The 21824-nt window shown below is 35.6% G+C and overlaps 1 protein-coding gene across 10 annotated transcripts in view; it reads left to right on the top strand.

Moving 5' to 3' along the window:
• The window catches only part of SLC44A5 (solute carrier family 44 member 5), a 374661-nt gene extending 356633 nt beyond the window's left edge, over nt 1–18028 (top strand). For 9 of the 10 annotated variants that reach the window (XM_045036030.1, XM_045036031.1, XM_023258834.2 and 6 more), the window contains 9 exons: nt 47–134; nt 617–879; nt 1534–1628; nt 8545–8648; nt 9704–9777; nt 10640–10710; nt 10820–10908; nt 12245–12329; nt 14580–14762. In XM_045036030.1, coding sequence (XP_044891965.1) covers nt 47–134; nt 617–879; nt 1534–1628; nt 8545–8648; nt 9704–9777; nt 10640–10710; nt 10820–10908; nt 12245–12329; nt 14580–14692 — 982 coding nt within the window. In that variant the 3' untranslated portion in view covers nt 14693–14762. Of the gene's footprint in view, nt 1–46; nt 135–616; nt 880–1533; nt 1629–8544; nt 8649–9703; nt 9778–10639; nt 10711–10819; nt 10909–12244; nt 12330–14579; nt 14763–17702 lie in introns of those variants that run through there. The other variant, XM_023258835.2, reaches the window with a different exon arrangement.
• The last annotated feature ends 3796 nt before the right edge of the window (nt 18029–21824 follow it).

Here is a 21824-nt window from a genome sequence, read left to right as displayed (position 1 = left end):
CTTTCAATCTACCAGCAAATAGTTTATCCTTAATAGACTAACCCAGTTACTTGGCTACATCAGGGGTACCTGTATACAAAGTCATAACCCCAGAAGGGCAATGTAAACATGAAAATACAACCTGTGACCCAGAGGTAAGTAAAAGAAACTAACTCTTTAACTTACTTCAATACAGAAGTCTACTACATTTCACCTAGCAGTTGTAAAAATCATTCTGAAATAGTGGCATTAATGGGAATCACTGTTAAGAAGGGAAGGGTGGATCAGATGTTAGGAGAGCACTGAAAATGGCAGGCAGAATAGAGAGAAAGCACTATTCTTTCCTGAGCTCATCTGTTCTGTTACATACCCAACAAGCAGGTACGGTCAACAACAACACTAATAAATGTGAAATTTTAGCGGGGGCAGAGTGGTGAACATATCAGGGAAAATCAAACACTTCCAGAGCTCATTAAAGAATAATGTAAAGTGATGGGAGAGAAAATAGGAATAACAGCAGAAGCTAATGGGGGAATAGTAGGACATGCAATTGGGGGCTACATAAGTGGAGAAAGGAAAGGTGTTATCTTAGAATGGCATTTAATATGATATCTGTATTTTTTTTTTCTGAGTGCAGATTTTTAATACAACTGAAATTGCCAAAGCTTGCCCTGGGGCTCAGTGTAACTTTGCTTTCTATGGTGGAAAGAGCCTGTACCATCAGTACATCCCCACCTTCCAGATATTCAATCTATTTGTCTTTCTCTGGCTTATAAACTTCGTCATTGCACTGGGTCAGTGTGCCCTTGCTGGTGCCTTTGCTTCTTATTACTGGGCCTTGAAAAAACCTGATGATATCCCACCATATCCACTTTTTACTGCATTTGGACGAGCCATACGGTAAGTTTCACACTGAGCCCTACATCTATCTTCTCAGTTGTGTTTAGTGTGCTTGTAATTCAGTCTTATGCTTATGTAATTCAAGTGGAAAGGTAAAAATGAGGTCAAAGACATGATTTAAAATTCATGGATGTCCACTAGCTATGTCTGATTTTACAGCTACAGTTTTATAATCCCAAACCAGGCCGAAATCCTTGTAAAAGCCACAAGTTTCTGGTGGAGCACCTGGCTGGTTCAGTTGGTGGAGCATGTGACTCTTGATCTTGGGGTTGTGAGTTCGAGCCCCATGTTGGGTGTAGAGATTACCTAAAATCTTAAAAAAAAAAAGCCATAGGTTTCTGGAGAGAAGTGGTAGGGGAGGGCACCAAATTAAAAATTAAGAATTAACTTAGCTGTGTCTCTCCATTGCTTCACCCAAACATTCTATTTGACTGTAATGTGCTATTGGTATCATTTTTGTAGATGAAGGGCAAAATAGATGTTTATCATTTAAAATCCTCTGTGAAGACTTTTATCAGTCTGAATAAGAAAGTGTAAGCAGCTCTTCCCTAGCAATCTGCCTGCAGATCCTTTTTACCTATTACAATTTTTTAGCATACTTTTAGTTAATAGTAAAGATATTTTAACTTTCATTACCATTTTATCTTTACCCAGATATCACACAGGATCCCTAGCATTTGGATCTTTAATTCTTGCATCAATTCAAATATTTAGAATAGTCTTAGAATACTTAGACCGCCATCTTAAAGGTAAGACTTCAGAATTATGTTTTCTCAGATTTCCTGACTTTTGTGAAGAGAATAGATTGGGGCAGAGAGTTGGGGGGAACATGATGACTACAAGTTGGACTAGGATAATAAGGATGGAGGTGGTCAGGCCAGGGATATGTTTGGAAGGAAAAGCCATTGGGACTTGCTGAGAGGATATGGGGCAGGAGGGGATAGGAAGAGGAGCAGTGGTGAAGAAAAGAGAGAAAATGTGTGTGTGATGTTATTTTCTAAGATGTAGAAACCAGGAGAAGCAAATTTCAAAGAAAAGATGAAAAACTGTGTTTTGGCATGGTGGAGATGTCAAGCAGTTTCAAACCTGGGGCTCAGGACGAGTCAGGATTAAAATATAAATGTAGGTGTCATCAGCATAAACCTTTACTCATAACACATATAGTTTACAAACAAACTCTACTTTGAATGCACTTTAAAATATTTTATTGGCAAAACAATCTTCAAACAGAACAAAGTTGAACACTCCCAGATACCTCATTTCAAAATTTAATATAAAGCTACAGTAATCAGGGTGCCTGGGTGGCTCAGTTGGTTAAGTGTCCGACTTCGGCTCAGGTCATGATCTTGTGGTTCACAAGTTCCAGCCCCGCATTGGGCTCTGTGCTGACAGCGTAGAGCCTGGAGCCTGCTTCAGATTCTGTGTCTCTTCGTCTCTCTGCCCCTTCCCTGCTTTCTGTCTCTCACAAAAATAAACAAACATTAATTAAAAAAAAAAAGCTACAGTAATCAAAACAGTGTGGGGGGCACCTGGGTGGCTCAGTCGGTTGGGTGTCCAACTTCAGCTCAGCTCATGATCTCACAGCTCATGAGTTCAAGCTCTGCATTGGGCTCTGTGCTGACAGCTCAGAGCCTGGAGCCTGCTTCGGATTCTGTGTCTCCCTCTCTCTCTCTACCCTCCAGAGCTCATGCTATCTCTCTGTCTCAAAAATAAATAAACATAAAAAAAAAGTGTGGTGCTGGCATAAGGACAGACACATAGACCTGGAATAGAGAACCCTAAAATGAACCCTCACCTATAAGGCCATTCAATGGGGAAAGGACCATTTTTTCAATTGACATTTCTAGAAAAACTGGATATCCACATGCAAAAGGACTAAGTTGGGCCCATATTCTACACCATATACAAAAATCAACTCAAAATGGATCAAAGGCTTAAACACAAAAACTAAAACAAAAGTAAAACTCTAGAAGAAAGAGGAGGAAATCTTTGTGGATGCTGGATTTGATGAAGATTCCTTAGATGTAACACCAAAAGCACAGGCAACGAAAGAAAAAAAAAGATTAATTAGATTTCACACACACATACAAAAAGCTTGTGTATCAAAAGACATTACTAAGAGACATTACTAATGAAAAGACAACCATAGGAGAAAATATTTGCAAATCATCTACTAGATAAGCAATATTTAGAATATATAAAGAGTTTCTACAACTCAACAATAACAATCCAATTCAACATGAGCAAAGGATTCTTAAAATTATGTAAATTTTTTCAGCTTTGAGGTATAATTTGCAAAATTGTAACATATTTATAGTATACAACATGTGATTTGATATATACATACGTTGTGAAAGGAATCCCACATTCAAGGTAACAAACATGTCCATTACCTCATATATTTATCTTTCCTTTTTCTCCTTCCTTCCTTCCATTTCTTCCTTTTTCTTTTCTTTTCTTTTCTTTTTTTTTTCTTTTCTTTCTCTCTCTCTCATTATTTTTTGATAAGAATGCTTAAATTCTACCTTTCAGCAAATTTAAATTGTACAATGTAGTATTATCAACTATATTCACCATGTTGTGCATTGGATGCTAAGACCTTTTTCATCACCTTTTTCATCCTTTCAACTTACAACTTTAAATTTGTACTTTTTACCAGTTCTCCCTATTTTCCCCATTCCTCAGCCTGTGGTGACCCCCATTCTAAGATGAGTTCAACATTTTAAAAAATTCTACATATAGGTGATATCATGTGTATTTGTCTTCTTCTATTTGGCTTATTTCCCTTAGTATCATGCCCATCAAGTTCATCTGTGTTGCTGCAAAAGCAGGATTTCCTTTTTAAAAGGTGAATAATGTTCCTTGTGTGTTTATACCACATTTTCTTCATCCACTGATCCATTAAATGACATGTTTCCATACATTTATATCGTAAATGATGCTGTAGTGAACATAGGAATACAAATATCTCTTTGAGACAGTGACTTCATTTTCTTTGAATATATACACAAAAGTAGAATTGCTGGATAGTATGATAGTTCTATTTTTAATTTCTTGAGGAACTTCCATACTGTTTTCCATAGATGTACCAATTTACATTCCTACCAACAGTATACAAGAATTCCCTTTTCTCCACATCCACACCTCCACATCCTTATCTTTTGTCTTTTGGATAACAGACATCCTATCTTCTATCTCATTGTGATTTTTGATTTACTTTCTCTGATAAGTAGTAATGTCAAGCACTGTTTCATGTACCTATTAGCTATCTTTATGTCTTTTTTGGGAAAATGTCTGTCTGGGTACTTTGCCCATTTTTTAAAAATACGTATTTAATTTGGGGAGAGTACACTGGGGATGGGGCAGAAAGAGAGGGGCAGAGGATCCAAAGCAGGCTCTGCACTGACAGGCAGCAGTGAGCCCAATGTGGGGCTTGAACTCACAAGTGAGATCATGACCCAAGGCAAACTTGGATGCTCAACTGACTGAACCACCCCGGTGCCCCACCCCCCATTTTTTTAAATTGGGTTGTTTTTTGGTTTTTGCTATTAAGTTCTAGGAGTCCCTTGTATATTTTGGATATTAGCTCATTATCACATATATGGTTTGCAAATATTTTCCCCTATTCCATAGATTGCCTTTTAATTTTGTTGATAGTTTCCTATGCTGTGCAGAAGCTTTTTAGTTTGATGCAGTCCCACTTGTTTATTTTTTCTTTTGTTGCCTTTGCTTTTGGTATTAAATCCAGTCATTTCTAAGACCAATGTCAAAGAGCTTACCCTATGATTTCTTCTAGGAGTTTTATGGTTTCAGGTCTCCATTCAAATCTTTCATCCATTTTGAGTTGTTTTGTGTGGTCTAAGGGTCCAATTTTATTCTTTTGCATGTGGACATTCAGTTTTCCCAAAACAACTGAATTGAAGAGACTAACCTTTCTCCACTGTATATTCTTGACTCCTTCTTTGAAAATTGAGCATATATACATGGGTGTATTTCTGGGCTTTCCATTTATTCTGTTCCATTCATTTGTGTGTCTATTTCTTTCCCAGTGCTATATACTATTTTGATTACCATTGTGTTGTAATATAGTTTGAAATCAGGACATGTAATGCCTTCAGCTTTGTTTTTCTTTCTTAATTGTTTTGGCTATTCAGTCTTTTGTGGTTCCAAACAAATTTTAGGATTGTTTTTTCCATTTGTGTGAGAAATTCCATTGGAATTTTGATAGGAATTACATTGATTTTTGTAGATTGTATTGGATATTATGTACATTTAATATTAATTTTTCCAACTCATGAATATGCAATATTTTCATTTATTTGTATCTTTATTTCATCAATGGCTTATGGTTTTCAATACACAAGTAATTCCCCACCTTAGTTAATTTTGTTTCTAGGTATTTTCTTGGTTTTGATGCAGTTTTAAATGGGATTATTTTCTTAATTTCTCTTTCCAATAGTTGGTTGTTAGTATATAAAAATGCAGCTGAATTTTGAATATTGGCTTTGTTTCCTATATTTCATTGAATTCATTTATTAGTTCTAATAGTATTTGTTTGCTGGACTATAGGGTTTTGTATAAATACTATTGTATTATCTGCAAAGACAATTTTATTTCAACTTTTCCAATTTTAATGCCTTTTACTTGTTTTATTGCCTAATTGCTCTGACTAGGATTTCCATTACTATGTTGAATAAAAATGGCAAGAATGGACATCCTTGTTTTGTTCCTGATTTTAGAGCAAAGGCTTTCAGCTTTTTACCATTGATTATGATGTTAGCTGTAGGCTTGTCATATATGGCTTTTATTATGTTGAGGACTTATATAACCAATTTATTGTGAGTTTTTATGATGAAAGGAGGTTGAATTTTGTCAAATTAATTTTCTGCATCTACTGAGATGATGATGATTTTTATCCTTCATTTTGTTAATGTGGTACATCACATTTATTGATTTGCATGTATTGAACCATCCTTATATCCCTTGGATAAATCCACTTGATCTTGGTGTATTATCCTTTTAATATACTACTGAATACAGTTTGCTAATATTTTGTTGAGGATTTTTGCATTTATAAATGATGGGTACTCCAATAATGGGTACATAAATATAATTTTTATATTCTTTTGATGAACACACTCCTTTATCACTGTATAATGGCCTTCATGTTACAGTTTTTGGCTTAATGTCTATTTTGTGTGATATAAGTAAAGCTATTCCCACTTTAGTTTGGTTTCTTTTTGCATGAAAAATTTTTTCCCAATCCCTCACTTTCATTTCAAAACCTGTCTGTGTTTTTAAAGGTGAACTGAGACTCTTGTAGGTAGCTTATAGTTGAGTTTTTTTTTTTAATCCATTCACTCTTTTGATGGGAGAATTTAGTTCATTTACATTATTGATAGTTATGGACTTTGTATTGCCATTTTGTTATTTTCTGGCTGTATATTTTATGTCAAATGTCTTATAGTTCTATCAATCTATTTTAAGCTGATAACTTAATTTTAAATATGTACAAACACTCTACATTTTTACACTTTCCCCACATTTTATGCTACGGTGTTTTTGGTGACACAATTTACATATTTTTATATTTTGTATTGTAGTTGTAGTTATCTTTAATATTTTGTATTTTAATCTTTATACTAGAGTTGTGATTTACCTGCCACCATTACAATTTTAGAGTGTTCTGAAGTTAACTATTTACCTTTTATCAGTGAGTTTTATACTTTCACATATTTTCAGCTATCAATTAGCATCCTTTTGTTTCAGCCTAAAGAACTCCCTTTTACATTCCTTGTAAGGCTGCTCTAGTGGTGATGTACTCTTTCAGCTTTTGTGAGGAAAACTTTATCTGCCCTTCATTCTGAAGGACAATTTTGCCACATTGAGTTTCTTCCTTGGCAGTTTTTTTTTCTTTCATCACTTTGCATATATCATTCCACTTCTTTTTTCTGGCCTATAAGTATTCTGCTGAAAAATCTGATAGTCTTACGGAAGGAGGTAAAAGTCACTTTTCTACCACTGCTTTTAACTACCTTTCAACTTTTGAAAATTTAATTTTGTGTGTTTCAGTGTAGGTCTCTTTAGATTCATCTTTTTTGGTATTCTTCAGGCTTTCTGGATCTGGATGTGTTTGTTTTTCCAGATTAGAGAAGTTTTCCACCATTATTTCTTTAAATAAGCTTTCTGCCCCTTTCTTTCTCTCCTCCTTCTGGCGCCTCCATATTGGTCTGTTTGGTGGTGTCCAATACATCCATCACTCTATCCATTCTTTTCTCTTTTTGCTTCTCTAATTGGATGAATTCAACTGTCCAACCACAATGAGCGCTACCATATGTGCTTGTACAGAACTGCCTATTTGTGTTGCATAGTGCTGTGGGACTTGTGGTTATAAACCCCACTGGCTTTCAGAGCTAAGAGTTTTGGCGGCCTGTGCTTTGTGTGGTTACCTTAAAAGTTGGAATCCTATATGTGCTGTCCAAACCTTCCACTCCTCAGGAAGAGCCTGATATTGGGGGGTATCTTCCTTATAGTATGGTTCTGTGCCAGAAATTGGCTTTACAGGAAGTTTGTCTAAACCTTTCCTACCCGTTTCACTATGGTCATTTTCTTAGTTTCCTGATGGGGTAGGAGTCATTCAGTTAGTCTCAGTTTTTTTCTCAGAAGACATTGTTCCACATGTAGCTGTACTTTAAGTGCATCTGAAGAAGGAGGGAAGTTCAGGAACCTCCTATGTCACCATCTTGGTCCCTTCTACAAAGGATTTGCATATACATTGCTCCAAAGAAGATACACAAATCACGAATAAGCACATGGAAAGATGCTCAGTATTATTCATTAGGGAAATGCAAATCAAAACTGTAATGAGGCACCACTTCACATCCATTAGAATGACTACTATTTTAAAAAATGAAAATAACAAATATTTGTAGGATGAAGATAAACTAGGAACCTTAGTATATTGCTGATGGAAATGTAAAATGGTATAGCCATTGTGGAGAACATTATGGTGATTCTTCAGAAAGCTAAAGATAGAATTGCCATATGATCCAGCAATTTCACTTCTACAGGTACATACTCAAAAGAATTGAAAACAGGAATTGAAACAGAGACTTGCACACAAGTTTCACAGTAGCCAAAAGGTAGAAAAACCCAAATTTCCATTAACAGATAAAAGGATAAACAAAATGTGATATATACCTGCAATGGAATGTTGTTAAAGGAATGAAATGATAAACATTAAAAACTTTGTTAAGTGAAATAAGCGAGACACAAAAAGATAAATATTGTATCATTTCACTTACATGAGGTATCTAGAAGAGGCAAATTCATACAAAATACAATAGAGGTTACCAGGAGCTGGGAAAAGGGGAGAATGAAGTGATTGTTTAATAGGCACAGAGTCTCTATTTGAGATGAAAAGTTCTGGAAATGGATAGTGATAATGGTGGTACAACACTATGAATGCACTTACTGGATTGAACTGAACTGTACAGTATTTTACACAATTGAATTAATACACTTAAAATGGTTAAAATGGTAACTTTTATGTATATTTTACCACAGTTGAAAAAAATTAAAAGCCTGTTTTTAAAGCTTTTGTGTTTTTGATTCCTAGAGTTTAGTCACAAATAATTCATCAATTTGAATATCTCATTTTCATAGAGGCCCAGAACAACATTTCTAAATTTCTACAATGCTGCCTGAAATGCTGTTTCTGGTGTTTGGAAACAGTGGTAAAGTTTTTGAACAGAAATGCCTATATTATGGTAAGTAGATTACTTTTTATTTACTAAATTTCTTCTTTGCAAACCCCAACCCCATGTCTACATTTCCCATCTCTAACACTTTTTACATCATGCAGTTGAATTTACCACCATGATGATATAAGGATTTGTGAATCCAATGCATGATTCAGGGCCATGCTTTCCTAGTTGAGTAGTATGTTAACTGTACTTCATTATTACTGTTAATATCTTTTTAAAGAGGGAAAATATTTACCTTAGAAATTGTAAAATGTGCTAGATTGAAAAGATTTTGTGTGTCTTTGACATAGCTTAGTGGGAAGAAAGCTTAGTCTATGCATCACTCTGAGGAAAAAGAAAAAATACTTTCCTGGGATTCACATACAGAATGGTCTTTTTAAGAAATCTTATGTTGAAATGTGTGGGCATTGACCAGGCCTAACTAAATATGTTACTTATTTCCTATGGGAATAGGGAAGCTACTGAAGAGATTTTTTTAAAATAGGAGCTCCAAAAGTATAATTCTTCTAAAATTTAGCAACTGCAACCTTATGATACTGGTTTGTTATCACCATGACACAGAGTCTGCAGGAGTGATCCAAATAGTCATGAAGATTCAAACTGTCATTAATTTACCTCCAGTGAGAATACTGTATTGAATCTTCTAATGAGTAAATCAAATGTATCAAAAGGCATTGGTTTCCTGAGAGTAATTATTAATTTGAATGCTGCAACACTTAACCCATTTACAATAAACCCTAGCCAAAACACTTCAAAGACAGAAGCCATGTCCTGATATTTGAGAAAAAGACATGCCTCTGTTTGGTGTGGTCTAATTCCCATGGAGTTTACAAACATATAGCATCTGAAGTGCACCTTATTGTCAATGCCCCTGACAGCTGTGCAGAGTTGAGAACACATAGTTCCCATGTCTCTCACATACCCAAATGCTGGAAAGAGGAATGAGAGTAGCTGTTTGGGTGACAAGAGAATGAATTCATTTTCCTCTCACTGGGTTGTCTATTGGTCTTGTTAGGGTATGTTACTGACTCTAGAATAATATCAACTGTTTTCTTCAGATTGCAATATATGGCAAAAACTTCTGCAAGTCAGCAAGAGAGGCTTTCAATCTGCTGATGAGAAATGTTTTAAAGTAAGTAAGTAATCAGGTTGAGTTTGCAAAAGACAATTTGGTGAACCTTGAGCATCATATACTTCACATGTTATTTAAAGTGATGGTGGTCTTTTAGACATCAATATTATCTTTCAATTTGATAGATTTAAATCTACTCTCTCATACTATTTCTTTTTATATCTTAGAATTGTTGCTTCCCTCATTCATCTATATCTTCACACCCACTGGCATTTTATACATTTTTATTATCCCCACTACTCAAGAAATTCTCTACACGAACATCATGTTTCTGGCAATTTCCCTCTCCCAAAATTGACAGAGTCTGAATAGCAAAACCAGGGAAGATATGAAACATCCTCAGGAGTCAGGGTGTCTTAGGCTTCAAAATAGGCTGACACCAATAGTGCCTGACAATGCCATCTTCTGTTTACTTCATCAAAATTAAGTCAGAACTTAATCCCCAGAGGCTGTCTTCATTCCTTGCACTGAACAAATGCCAAATAGAATTTCCATCAAAGACATATCAAAATGAACTCAAAAAAAATAAATACTTAAAATTTTTTTTAGTGTTTATTTATTTTTGAGAGAGAGAGTTAGAGAGTTAGAGAGAGAGACAGAACCTGAGCAGGGGAGGGGCAGAGAGAGAGAGAGAGAGAGAGAGAGAGAGAGAATCCGAATACAGGCTCCAGGCTTTGAGCTATCAGCATAGAGCCTGATGCGGGGCTCGAACTCAGAAACAGGAAGATCATGACCTGAGCTGAAGTCGGGCGCTCGACCAACTGAACCACCTAGGCACCCCATGAATTATTTTCTTTAATAAATTTCAAGTAACAAATGTAATTTAAACATAAAATTATACTTTCTTTTTTCTGATTCTTAGAGTTGCAGTTATGGATAACGTTACAGACTTTGTACTAATCCTGGGGAAAATTCTAGTTACTGGATGTATAGGTAAGTAATAATAAACATAACTTTAGAAGGTATTAGGAGAAACTCCTTTACTACAAAAAACTATTCCTTTGCAAGTACATAATAGACATGTTCTGCCTTTCCAATGTAGGTGTGCTGGCCTTCTTACTCTTCACACAAAGATTGCCAACGATTATAGAAGGACCAACATCTTTAAATTACTACTGGGTACCTTTGCTGGTAAGATCTGATGTCTTACTTCAGGCTTCTATAACAAAAATATCATAGATTGGGTGGCTTAAACAAGAATTTATTCCTCACAGTTCTGAAGGCTAAGAAGCCCAAGATTAAAGTGCCCACAGATTCAGTTCCTGGTGAGAGCTCTCTTCTTGGTTTGCAAAGGGACACCTTCTCGTTGTATCCTAATATGGTGGAGAGAGAGGTCATCATCTCTCCTGTCTCCTCTTACAATGGCACTAATCCCACTGATTAAGGCCCAGCCTCATGACCTAATTACCTCCCTCAAACCTCACCTCGAGATAACATCATATTGGGGATTAGATTTCAACATATGCATTTTGAGAGGTCACAATTCATTCATAGCAACTGGGTAACACTGACTGATTGATCAGAGATGACAGAAGAAAAAACAAAAAGGAATTAGAAAAATAAAGACAGCTAACATTATTGGTCTTACTTCGTGCCAAGCCTTATTCTGCTTTAGATTGTATTCCTTAGAAACAACCTCTGAGAGAGAGGATTGCATGTGGAAGGTTTATTAGGAAGTGCTCTCCTGAGATACCCTTGAAAAAGGAAGTAAGGAGGCAGACATGGGCAAAGGAAGAAGCTGACCGATGCTGCATTTATAGCTGAGCCCTCAGACATAATTACAGGAAGTTCTGACAAAAGAATTTGCATGCTGCATCAGGCAGCTGTTGGCCAGGGGTCGTCCCCTAGATGGGGCTATAAGCTTGGGTGAGGCAGTCCCTGCAGTGAGGGCAATTCCTAATGAGGGAACCTGCTCAGTCATCAGCAGCCTACATTCCTAACTGGGGGATAGATGCAGCAGCTGGAGAGGACCTGGGAGGAGCCCTGCAGTATGTATAACAATTAACTCACTCCATATGTCAGAGCCCTGCAGTATCTATAATAATTAACTCCATATGTCATAAATATTATTGCTATTCACATTCTTCCCTTGCCCACCAATAACTTTTTATGGGAGGCAGCAAGCACAGTGAGGTTAAGTAACTTGTTAACTGAGAGCCTGACATGTGATTCAAACCTAGGCAGTGTGTTACATTAACTCCCATGCTTTACTGCCTTAAAAAAAAAATTGGGATATTTTTGGTGGGCATTTGGGATAGGGGTAAAACAACTGGCAGGTAATCTAATACATTTAAATCCCAGTACAAGGCACCCAAAAACGTTACCATTGGATTTCCTTGGTCTCTATATTGAAATATCTTCTAACATAGGGTACTTCAAAGTTTCTCTTCATGACTTTCATTTAAAGCTGCATTATTGTTCTTCTGGATGAGTTAATAACATCTTCATTTTCTTTACTCATTTACAGACAGTCATTATTGGATCTTACCTAGTTGCACATGGGTTCTTCAGCGTCTATGCAATGTGTGTTGATACAATTTTCATCTGCTTCTGTAAGTTTTCAGTATATGTGTTTCCCCCCTTTGGAGAGTAACTGAAAGATAAGAAGGTTAAGACCCATGTCCTTAGCTGGCTTGTGGATTTGCTATGACCTGGCTGCAACTACCAAATAGTGCTTATTTAAAAAGAGATATTGTTTAGTAGATGCTCTTTAAACCTTAACATCTGAGAGAATGGAGTTTGCAAAGCACAGCAGGGTCAGCCACTGAAATGAACCTCAGGCTTCATGGCATGGTGTTAGTACTTTCAAATTTAGTATTTCTTAGTGTTTTCAAATTTATGATAATGAGTGGATTCTGTTGTGTTTTATTAACAGAACTGAGAATATGACTGGGCTTTGAGACTGGACTTTAGGAATTCTTTGAAGAGAGCCTTTATAGATTCTGATAGAGCCAAGCTGGCAATGGTTTCAAAGACACAGCCAATTCATACTAGACAGATAGGATTCATAGAGGAGTATGTCCAGGAAACAGATCAGTTCTGATGCTTAGAGTTAAAATACTTCCTATGAGCTTTGATCACTGACTTTGCTGTGCTTCTGGGTGGCATGTGTAACTCAGAATGGATAGGTTTTCTATCAGTATCTCCTCTTAAAATCCCTGGAGAACCTAGCACCTTAGGAGCTTGATCTGGCCTTCACTTTCAGGCTAGAGAAAGTAGGCTCTGAGGATGAAAGAACAAATTGTTAGCCATACAGCTGTACCTTCTGAGAGATCATTTCTCTGGCACATTGCTCTTAAGAAAAGCAGAGAAAACATTCTGTGAAGGCATTATTGAGTGATCCACTTGTATAAAACTGACTATTTATTTATTTATTTATTTTGGGGCATAGCTCACAAGGAGACACAGAACCTAAAGCAGGCTCCAGGCTCTGAGCTGTCAGCACAGAACCCGACACGGGACTCAAACTCATAAGCCCTGAGATCATGACCTGAGCCAAAGTCAGATGCTTATCTGACTGAGCCACCCAGGAGCCCTGAAACATGGCATCTTTTTTACATTACAAGGCAATGAGAAGTCTGGTCCCAGTATGAGAAAACAGTAGTAGTTGTAGATGATTATTAGTGTGATCCATACTAGGCATCCTAACAATGCCTCAAATGGTAATAACAATATAGATATATGATCTATCATATAGAAATATGATGAAGGTGAAAGAACAAAAATGTTCAGTGTCTATCATATTCCCCCCTTAGCTTTTTATTTTGTACGTAAGGAAGGTCACTATGAAGTCTAATGCAAAAAGCTAAATCATCCAACCATTCCCAAAAGATAAGGATGAAAAATAATTTAGATTTATTCTATAAATCCATAATTATCCTATATGATTTTATATATTTCTTATCCTTTGTCATAATAAGGACTATGAATAACAAAATCTTTTTTACTATACCAGTGAAAACATAGAATTAAGTTGTACTTGTATGTTTATTGATAGATATTATCTGCTGCACATTGCATGTAGCTTTTAGGAAAGCTAATTACACGCTGACTTGTCTTTGCTTCTCAGCATCCTTCTGCTGCTTTCCCTGAAACACCCAATATGTGTTAGTGAACACACCGTCATTTAATTACTAGCCTAGGCACAATAGGAAGTTAAATTCATGTATTACGTGAAGTCAGAGAACATTCGTTTTCTAATGCAATCTGAAGGGATTTAAGACAGGATGCCTTATATAGTTAAGTAGGACAAGAACTGAACTAAGTGACAAGAGGCTGGATCCTCACCTCATTCCGATTGCCTCAGAGCTTTAGACTTCAGGAGAATCATTTCGTATAGCCGGGCCTCCCGTTTCTTCATCTGTAACGTTAGGGTGTGGACTACCATTAAAAGTGACTTTGAACTCTGAAAATGAATTATCGTTCTACGTTTATCACAGGATCATTCACTTTTTGTTCAGATTCATCTCCGAGGATGTGACATTTTACCGTTCTGAAATGAACAGTCACCATTGAGAGATAATACTTTTGAAAGGACATGAAAGATCTTATTAGCCTTTACACTACCAAAATAAACCTCTTTGAGCATTGGGGGGGATTTAGGAAGTTTTAGTGCTTCCTGTCAGAAGTTGAAATTTCTTACTTTGTCGAGCATCAGCAACTTAATGGTACTAATTTGTCTTATATTTGACTTTCTAACACTAATTTCTCTGATTTTTCCCTGTTTGACTCTCCAATTTCTAAAAATATTTAATTGTGCTGCCGCTTGCTGCTTTTGCCTGCTTTGGCTGCTGCATATACAGGTGAAGATCTGGAAAGAAATGATGGATCCACAGAAAAACCCTACTTCCTAGCCCCTACCCTGCACGGAACTCTGAACAAGATGCAACTAGTTTCCCAGAAGCAGAAAGAGTAGAAAAGCTCCAAACAGTGACATTCATTTTTAAATAGAAGTTTTGTAAATTAGATCATGTGTAACTCAAAAATGAGGCTTTTGAGTAATGTGAAATTTCTGTGCTTATTGCTGAAAAGCCAGAACCTGGTACCACTTGAGGTGACAGACATTTGATGACAGTAGCCTCTGTGAACTAGGATACTTTATAGACTGTGGTCCCAGCCGAAGAGCAAGGTGTAAATGTCAAACATATTTTTAAAGCCTATAGCTGAAAGTGTTTTAAACAATACTTTTATAACTCAGTGCTGTTTCCCATTGCAGCACTTTGATAGCCTTTCTTTTTATAAATGTGTTTGTAAAAGATATTCAGGCAATTTTTGAAAGCACTATAAATGTATCATCAATTAGCCATAAAAAAGATTGATAGAGTTAACCAGCTTATGGTACTAAATTCGTAAATATGGTACTATGCCTATGTAGCTGCTCAAGCTAGTGGACAGCTATCTAAACTGTGATTAAATTTGTATTCATGTTTCTCTAGGAAGTATATTTCAGTACATGATTCAAGACCATAATATACATAGAGATGTTAATGTTATGCAAGTTCCATAGAGAGCATTGTTAGGTAAAAATTACTGTGAAACCTTCATAGCCCACTTCGTTTTAGTGTAATTATACTCATAGTGAAGCTGAATCTGAGTTCTGGAATACCATTTCCAATAATATGAACCTCTGGCCACTGTGAAAATATTCTGAACAAAACTGAAATGGCCATGTAATGCATTCCTCTTGTCTCTAACCCAAACAGAGACAAATTCCTATTTCCCTATTCCTGCCATATAGAAAACTGGGATGGATTTGTTTCAGAAGAGTGATTATATCTTTTATAAGCATACCTGTTTTTATAAGCAAACCTGTTTTTCTAGATTAAAGACATTGTTTGGCTTCATTCTACAAAAGGTTTAGTTTGAGTTCAACTTTGGGGAAAGAGAATAGATGAGTAAGACCTTCAGATTTTACTCTAAGGAAATATACCTAAGCACTCCATAGGTACCTTGTCTGGTACCTTTACAGGGGTATATACGGTGGGTTAGGAAATCTCCCTCAGAGCTTAGCAGGAAAGTTATTTTTATACTCCACCCCTGCTGGCCAGAGCAACAAGCTGGTTTCTGGCAACCATCCCCTTAGTCTTTTGTATGGTGGAGCAAAGCATAAATCAGACACTCAAGCACTTTTCCTGCCCAATCTCTGTGTGCACGTTTGTATGATTTGGCTAACGGTATAAAAGTTACCCCAAAAGGAACACTTAATCAGGTAGTATTGTTTTGGCTTTTACACTAAACTTGTGTATAAGAATTATTTAAGTGTTGACAGAAAGGAACGTGTTGATCTTTTTGATCTAAATATGATCCATGAATTTTTATTAAAAAGAGTCAGAAATGTTTCATTGTGCCACAAGTTAATATAAAAACTAATTTCTTTAATGATTCTGAAGTATGGGAACCTAGATGTAGACTAACTCTGTGACAGCTTAAATAAGGAAGATTTTCAAAACAGTGGTCTTTACAACGGCCACCATCTTGTTCTTATTTTCTTGAGAGCATTATAGTCAAAAGTGTCACTTGTCTTCACATCTTGGCCAAGGGCCTTCTTCACTCTCATTCTCCTTGAATCATAATTCAGAGAAGAGTGATAATCTATCTTTCTGGATATTATTAGTCAATAGTACAGAAGTTACAACTGAGATCTAGTAAATAGTTACCTCTCAGGTGTTGAAAAGTGATAGGAAATAAATCCCCTTTAGGAGTAGTCTAATGTTGATACATAATCATGAAACAAAACAATTTTAATTGTTTTGTATGCATCAGAATCGCTCTGAGAACTTGTTATAAATATAGATGCCTGTGCCCCTTCCTTAAGAAATTCTGAGATGTTGTATTTGGGTGCAGGGCAGCTTGTGAATTATTATAAAATTCTCTAGCTGATTCTGATACACATAAAACTTGGAAAATCACTTGAATAAAATACAAATCAACATGCGAGAAACTGATTGGCTTATTTTCTCCTTACATTCTTGGCTGTTCCAGGAGTTAGAAAATTAAGACAAAGATTAATTTGGAGACTTCTAATAGTCACAACTTCTGCATTTAGAATCTTAGACTAGATGGGGCCCGTATAGTAAATGTTTAACATTATATATGCTGATTAGACCAAAAAATTCACTAGAGTAAAAGTGTTCACTGCCTAAATGGAGGCACATTCTAAAACTGGCTATATTTTAAGGATATAACCCCTTGGTGCAAATCATAGGAAAAGGAATGCTGTTTGGCTCAATATTTTTAAATAACTTCTTTACTACTTAGAGATTCTCCCTTTAAGTGTAGAAGTTTTAACTATCTACGGGCTTATTTCTAGTCAGAAAAAATATTCCCCACTAGTTACTTTTTGTATAATTGATAGTAAAGATGAGTATTGTTTTTGAGGGGGAAAAATAGAAGCTGTTATCTTACAAAGCACTTAAAGTCATAACTGCAAAAAACATTTTTTTCAAAACATGCAGTTTAAAATATACTGAAATTTCACAAATCTTATTTTTTAAAACTATGCTACATAAATTGTTGATTGCAAAACAAAAGAAATTTTGACACATATGGTAATTTGGGAAGTGAATTGAGTACATACTACTTTTCAGGAATTTGAAGGTGATTTAGAAATTCCTGGGGGATTTTTTTTTCTTTTTTAAGTTTGCTATCCAAAAGAAGGTAAAAGTTATTTCCTCAATCATGCAGCTGAGAAGCATGCATATTGACAGAATATGAGCTGGTACACACAATGAGATAACATTTTACTAACATAATAACAAGGGCTGCTTGTTTTCTCATAGGTATGTTTACAATAATGTTGATGCCAAAACTGTGCTATTAAAAAAAAAAAATCTTAAACTGCTGTAAAGCAAGTATGCAGTAGATGGCGACGTTACTTCTCGTACAGTTTTGCTTTGATATTTACTCTGTGCCATTCTTCCTCCTAGTGGAAGATATGGAAAGAAACGATGGTTCTACTGAAAGGCCCTATTACATGAGTCAGTCTCTCCTGAAGATTCTGAACGAGCCAAGTATGCAAACTAAGAAGCCTTAGAAGTGCAAACTGGTCATCGTGCAGCGGTGTGTTATCAAATCTTCATCTGCTGTGTCTGCACAACGCTAGCTTCATAAGTGCTTTGTGTTGGAAACACTGTATTCATGACCTTGTTGGCTTTTATTTGCATGTTTAATACCAAAGCTTATACTGTAATATGTGAAGCCATCTGAAGTCGCAAGGGAATTGTTAATAACATGGTACATTTTTATACTAAGATCTTCTGTTTTGTAATTCATTTTTAAATAGAGTGGCTTGGATGTTTTGAAAACACCAGTGAATATGTTCATATTCTTTTAAATACTGGATTGAAAAATGATACATTATTTGAATTGATAGCTCCTAATATATTTTTTAAATTGCAACTAAAAGACTTCTGCAGGGAAAATTGGTAAACAAACTGAAAGAGAAAATTTTAAAGTTTTCCCAACTCCCGTTTGACAGTAAATTGGTAAAAGGACTGCCTGCTCCAGATCTTGCTCTAAGTATAGAATGTTTCCTATTAAACAAATTGCCAACCATCCAGCCTTTACTACTTCGTCCTCTCTGACAAAGTGCCTTACTGGCTGTTTAATACTACCCAGCTTTTGTGGGCAAGTTTACAAACATCGTTTAAACACACACACACACACACACAACCTGCAATGTTTAGTGATTGAAACAAGTCTTCTTGCATTTGTTTCCCTCTTAGCTCACTGACTGGAAACCACTTGTCATTTCAGTATGTTTGAGATCCTAGTGACTATGTAGAGTACGTTTTGCAGCATAAACAATTTCCCTTGCGCCTAGTGGACATTCACAAATGTGTACTACACGCAAGAAAAAAAAAACTGAAAGGATGCTTGTTGATCTTTTTTTTGTTTTTACACTAAAAGTGAGAAGTTTAAAAATCTAATCTTTTCTATAGTAGATCTTTGAAAATACAATAGGTGTAAGACTACATTTCTCAGTGTTTTATACAGTTTGGAAAGGGACACTTTGAAAAATTACAAAGGGAAACTCTACCCCTGCAAAGGGTGCTCATAGCTGTCATGTACTGAATTAGCTCTGTTTTAAATGATTATTATCATCAAGGAGTGTTCTATGTATTTTATTTCATTTTCTAACTTTTGATATGAAATAATCAGTTTATAATGTTAACTTTTATTGTGCTAATATAAACAGAACATAATTTGTAATTAAATTTTAAATAATTTTACTAGTACTACTAACTTGAAAGAAAATGAATTCAGTTTGTTACTCAGTGTTAAAGTATTTACCCCAAGGGAATGTCCATCAAATATGATAATTTGTGAAAGCTTTGAGAATCAACAGTAAGTTACTGTCAGCTTATCTATGATCACATTTGTTTGAATGTGACTTTAGATATTCTTTTATGCCAAAAAAACTCACATGAGCACATGACAGTCTGAGCTCTATAATCATTGTGCTTCTGCTGTGCAGAAATATTAGGAACATATTGTCTAAATATCTTTGATAACTAAAATGTTTAATATTTAATGAAATTTGCTGTTACTCATCGTTTTAAATGTTTTTTTTCTTCTAATAAAGATTTAGATAAAAAAAACGTTTTTATTTCTTTAAGCTAGGAAATGTGAAAAGCTTTAGTGTTTAAAACCTACCATAGTATAACAGAATCTTCTTTTTATCAACAAAGGTGATTTTTTTAACATCTAAATTTATCTTTTTAAAAATTTCCATTTTTCTCTAGCTGTGCACTGATTGTGAGATCAAATAATGGAAACTGATAATTTATCTAAAGTAAATATATCAAAACGAATGGATAAGAGATGGATTTTTTAAAACCCAAACAGTGACCTGAATTAGTTGGTCTTTGTTTTAATTTGCCAAAAGTTTGCTCTGTCCCTCCTTTGGTTTTACCTACATTGTATGAAGCAAATTTCATCATTTTAAAGGCAGGGATGAATTTAGAGAACCTACAAAATGTCAACACTAACAATAGTTTCCCAAAGCAAGATTAAGTAGACCTATCACTGTTTAACTTAAGCTAAAAGATTTCTTAGGTCTAGCTATTCCTTGACAAATATGTAAGAATCTATTTTTTAGTTGAATTATGTTAAATCTTCAAAATTAATTTTTTCTTTAATATTTAAAGGATTTCTTTAAATGAAAACATAAAACAATATTCTTACAGTTTTCAATGTCCTTTTAAAATGTTACAAATTGAATTAGATATTAATTAATGATTCTTATTTAAAATAAAGATATAGTTTGGTTTCCAGAAGAAATCTAAATTCTGCTTTAAATCTTATTAACTCCCACTTTAGATGATAAGGGACTAATCATATCTCTAAATAAAGTGTTTGAAATTGGATTATGATTAGATGTTTTGTGTCACCTACAAAGTTTAAAAAGAATTTGTGAGTCCATACACTAAAATCACAATATTAAAGGTTCTGGGAGATTGCCAGGCATAATGTAGTTATTATTTAAACTAATATTGGAAAACAGGCTCTGTGCAACAATTTTGTATTTTTCTTTTACTATATAGCTGAACAGCACTCATTCCAATGTATGTTCTTTCACTTTTACAAGTGGTGCCTCAGGAAATTGCTCTTAAACTCTAACCAGGCACAATAATTATCTCCAGTATTATCTGGTTCTGGAGTAGGGAACATGCTTTATAAATCAGTCTTTGTTGGCATAAGATGGGACAAAATTGAACTAAAATTATTATTGCAGACCATGATATATGAAATGGTGTCTTGACATTCTTTCCAGTTTCTTGCAAATATTATCCTTAAGTGTTTGCAAATGTTTGTTTTTAAATTATAGCTATAGGATTATAAGAATACAATTCAATAAATCATAGATGAAAAGAAATGGCTTACTGATATAACAGGAATAATTTACTTTTCCAAAGTAACTTTCCATAAACCATGTTTTTTGTCCTGGAACTAACATGGATATTGAAGACTTCTCTCAGGATCTAGCTGAGTTACTTATGGCCCTTACTAATCTATCACCCCCCAGAAAACAAAGCTAACCCACATTAAAAGAAATGTGACTGATTCATTCATGAAAATTGAATACCACATTATACAAGGCTTGGACATCAGAGTAATGTCAAGGTCATGGACCCTCTTAAATTTATCAGGTCAAATTAACCAACTTCTCCACCACTTTCCAAATTCCTACAAGAAAAGGTAGCCAGAATGGCACAGATTCTGGCAATATCTTCTCTAATGGTTTCTATGCTGGGAAGAATGGAGTCTGTTATGTGACACATTTAAAAGCAATCAGGTTGAAAGTTCCAGGGAAGATGGCAAAGTAGCAGGATCGTAAACTCACCTCCTTCCAGGGATACAAGTAGATAATCCCCGCATCAGTGTAAATAACTCAGGAAACAACCCAAAGACTGGCCCAACAGACTATCCCTAGCTAAATGCAGAGAAGAGGCTATATCAAAGAAGGTAGGAAGGATAGAAATGCAGTTTGGAGCTAAAGGGACCCACAGAACTGTATTTGGGAAAGAGGGATGCTATAAGTACGGAGAGGGGAGAGAACTTCACACCAGGCACACCAGGCATGGGGAACCCACACAAGGATGAGGAATCTCTAACATCTGGCTTTGAAAACCAAAGGGGCAGATTTCACAAGTTCTTACAGTCAGTGGAGTTTAAAACCTGCAACTTTAAATAACAGCAGGCTTGCCTCTGGAAGAATTGGGAGGGCAATAGGAATCTGAGTCCTCACCCTTAAAGAGACAGCACAACAAATAGCCCCAGAGTACAGCACAGATGCTGAACTTTGAAAAGTGCCTGGGGTATACCAGAGGGAGACTTATTTACTAATCTCAGAGCCTGGGCTGAAGGGGCAGGGATCTTTGGGAGGCTTCAGGAACAAAATTGCCAGAGGGTACCATTTCCCTTCCCTACCTCTCAGACTAGATAAACAGACACCTGCAGAATTGAGCATAGTGTCAACACTCTCTATCTAGCTTGCTAACAATGTGCACCACCACTGTATGCTTCTGTAGATTTGCCCCCTCCAG

Source organism: Felis catus, chromosome C1 (assembly GCF_018350175.1).
Source record: "Felis catus isolate Fca126 chromosome C1, F.catus_Fca126_mat1.0, whole genome shotgun sequence".
NCBI lineage: Eukaryota > Metazoa > Chordata > Mammalia > Carnivora > Felidae > Felis > Felis catus.
This window is presented reverse-complemented; position numbering and strand designations above follow the sequence as displayed.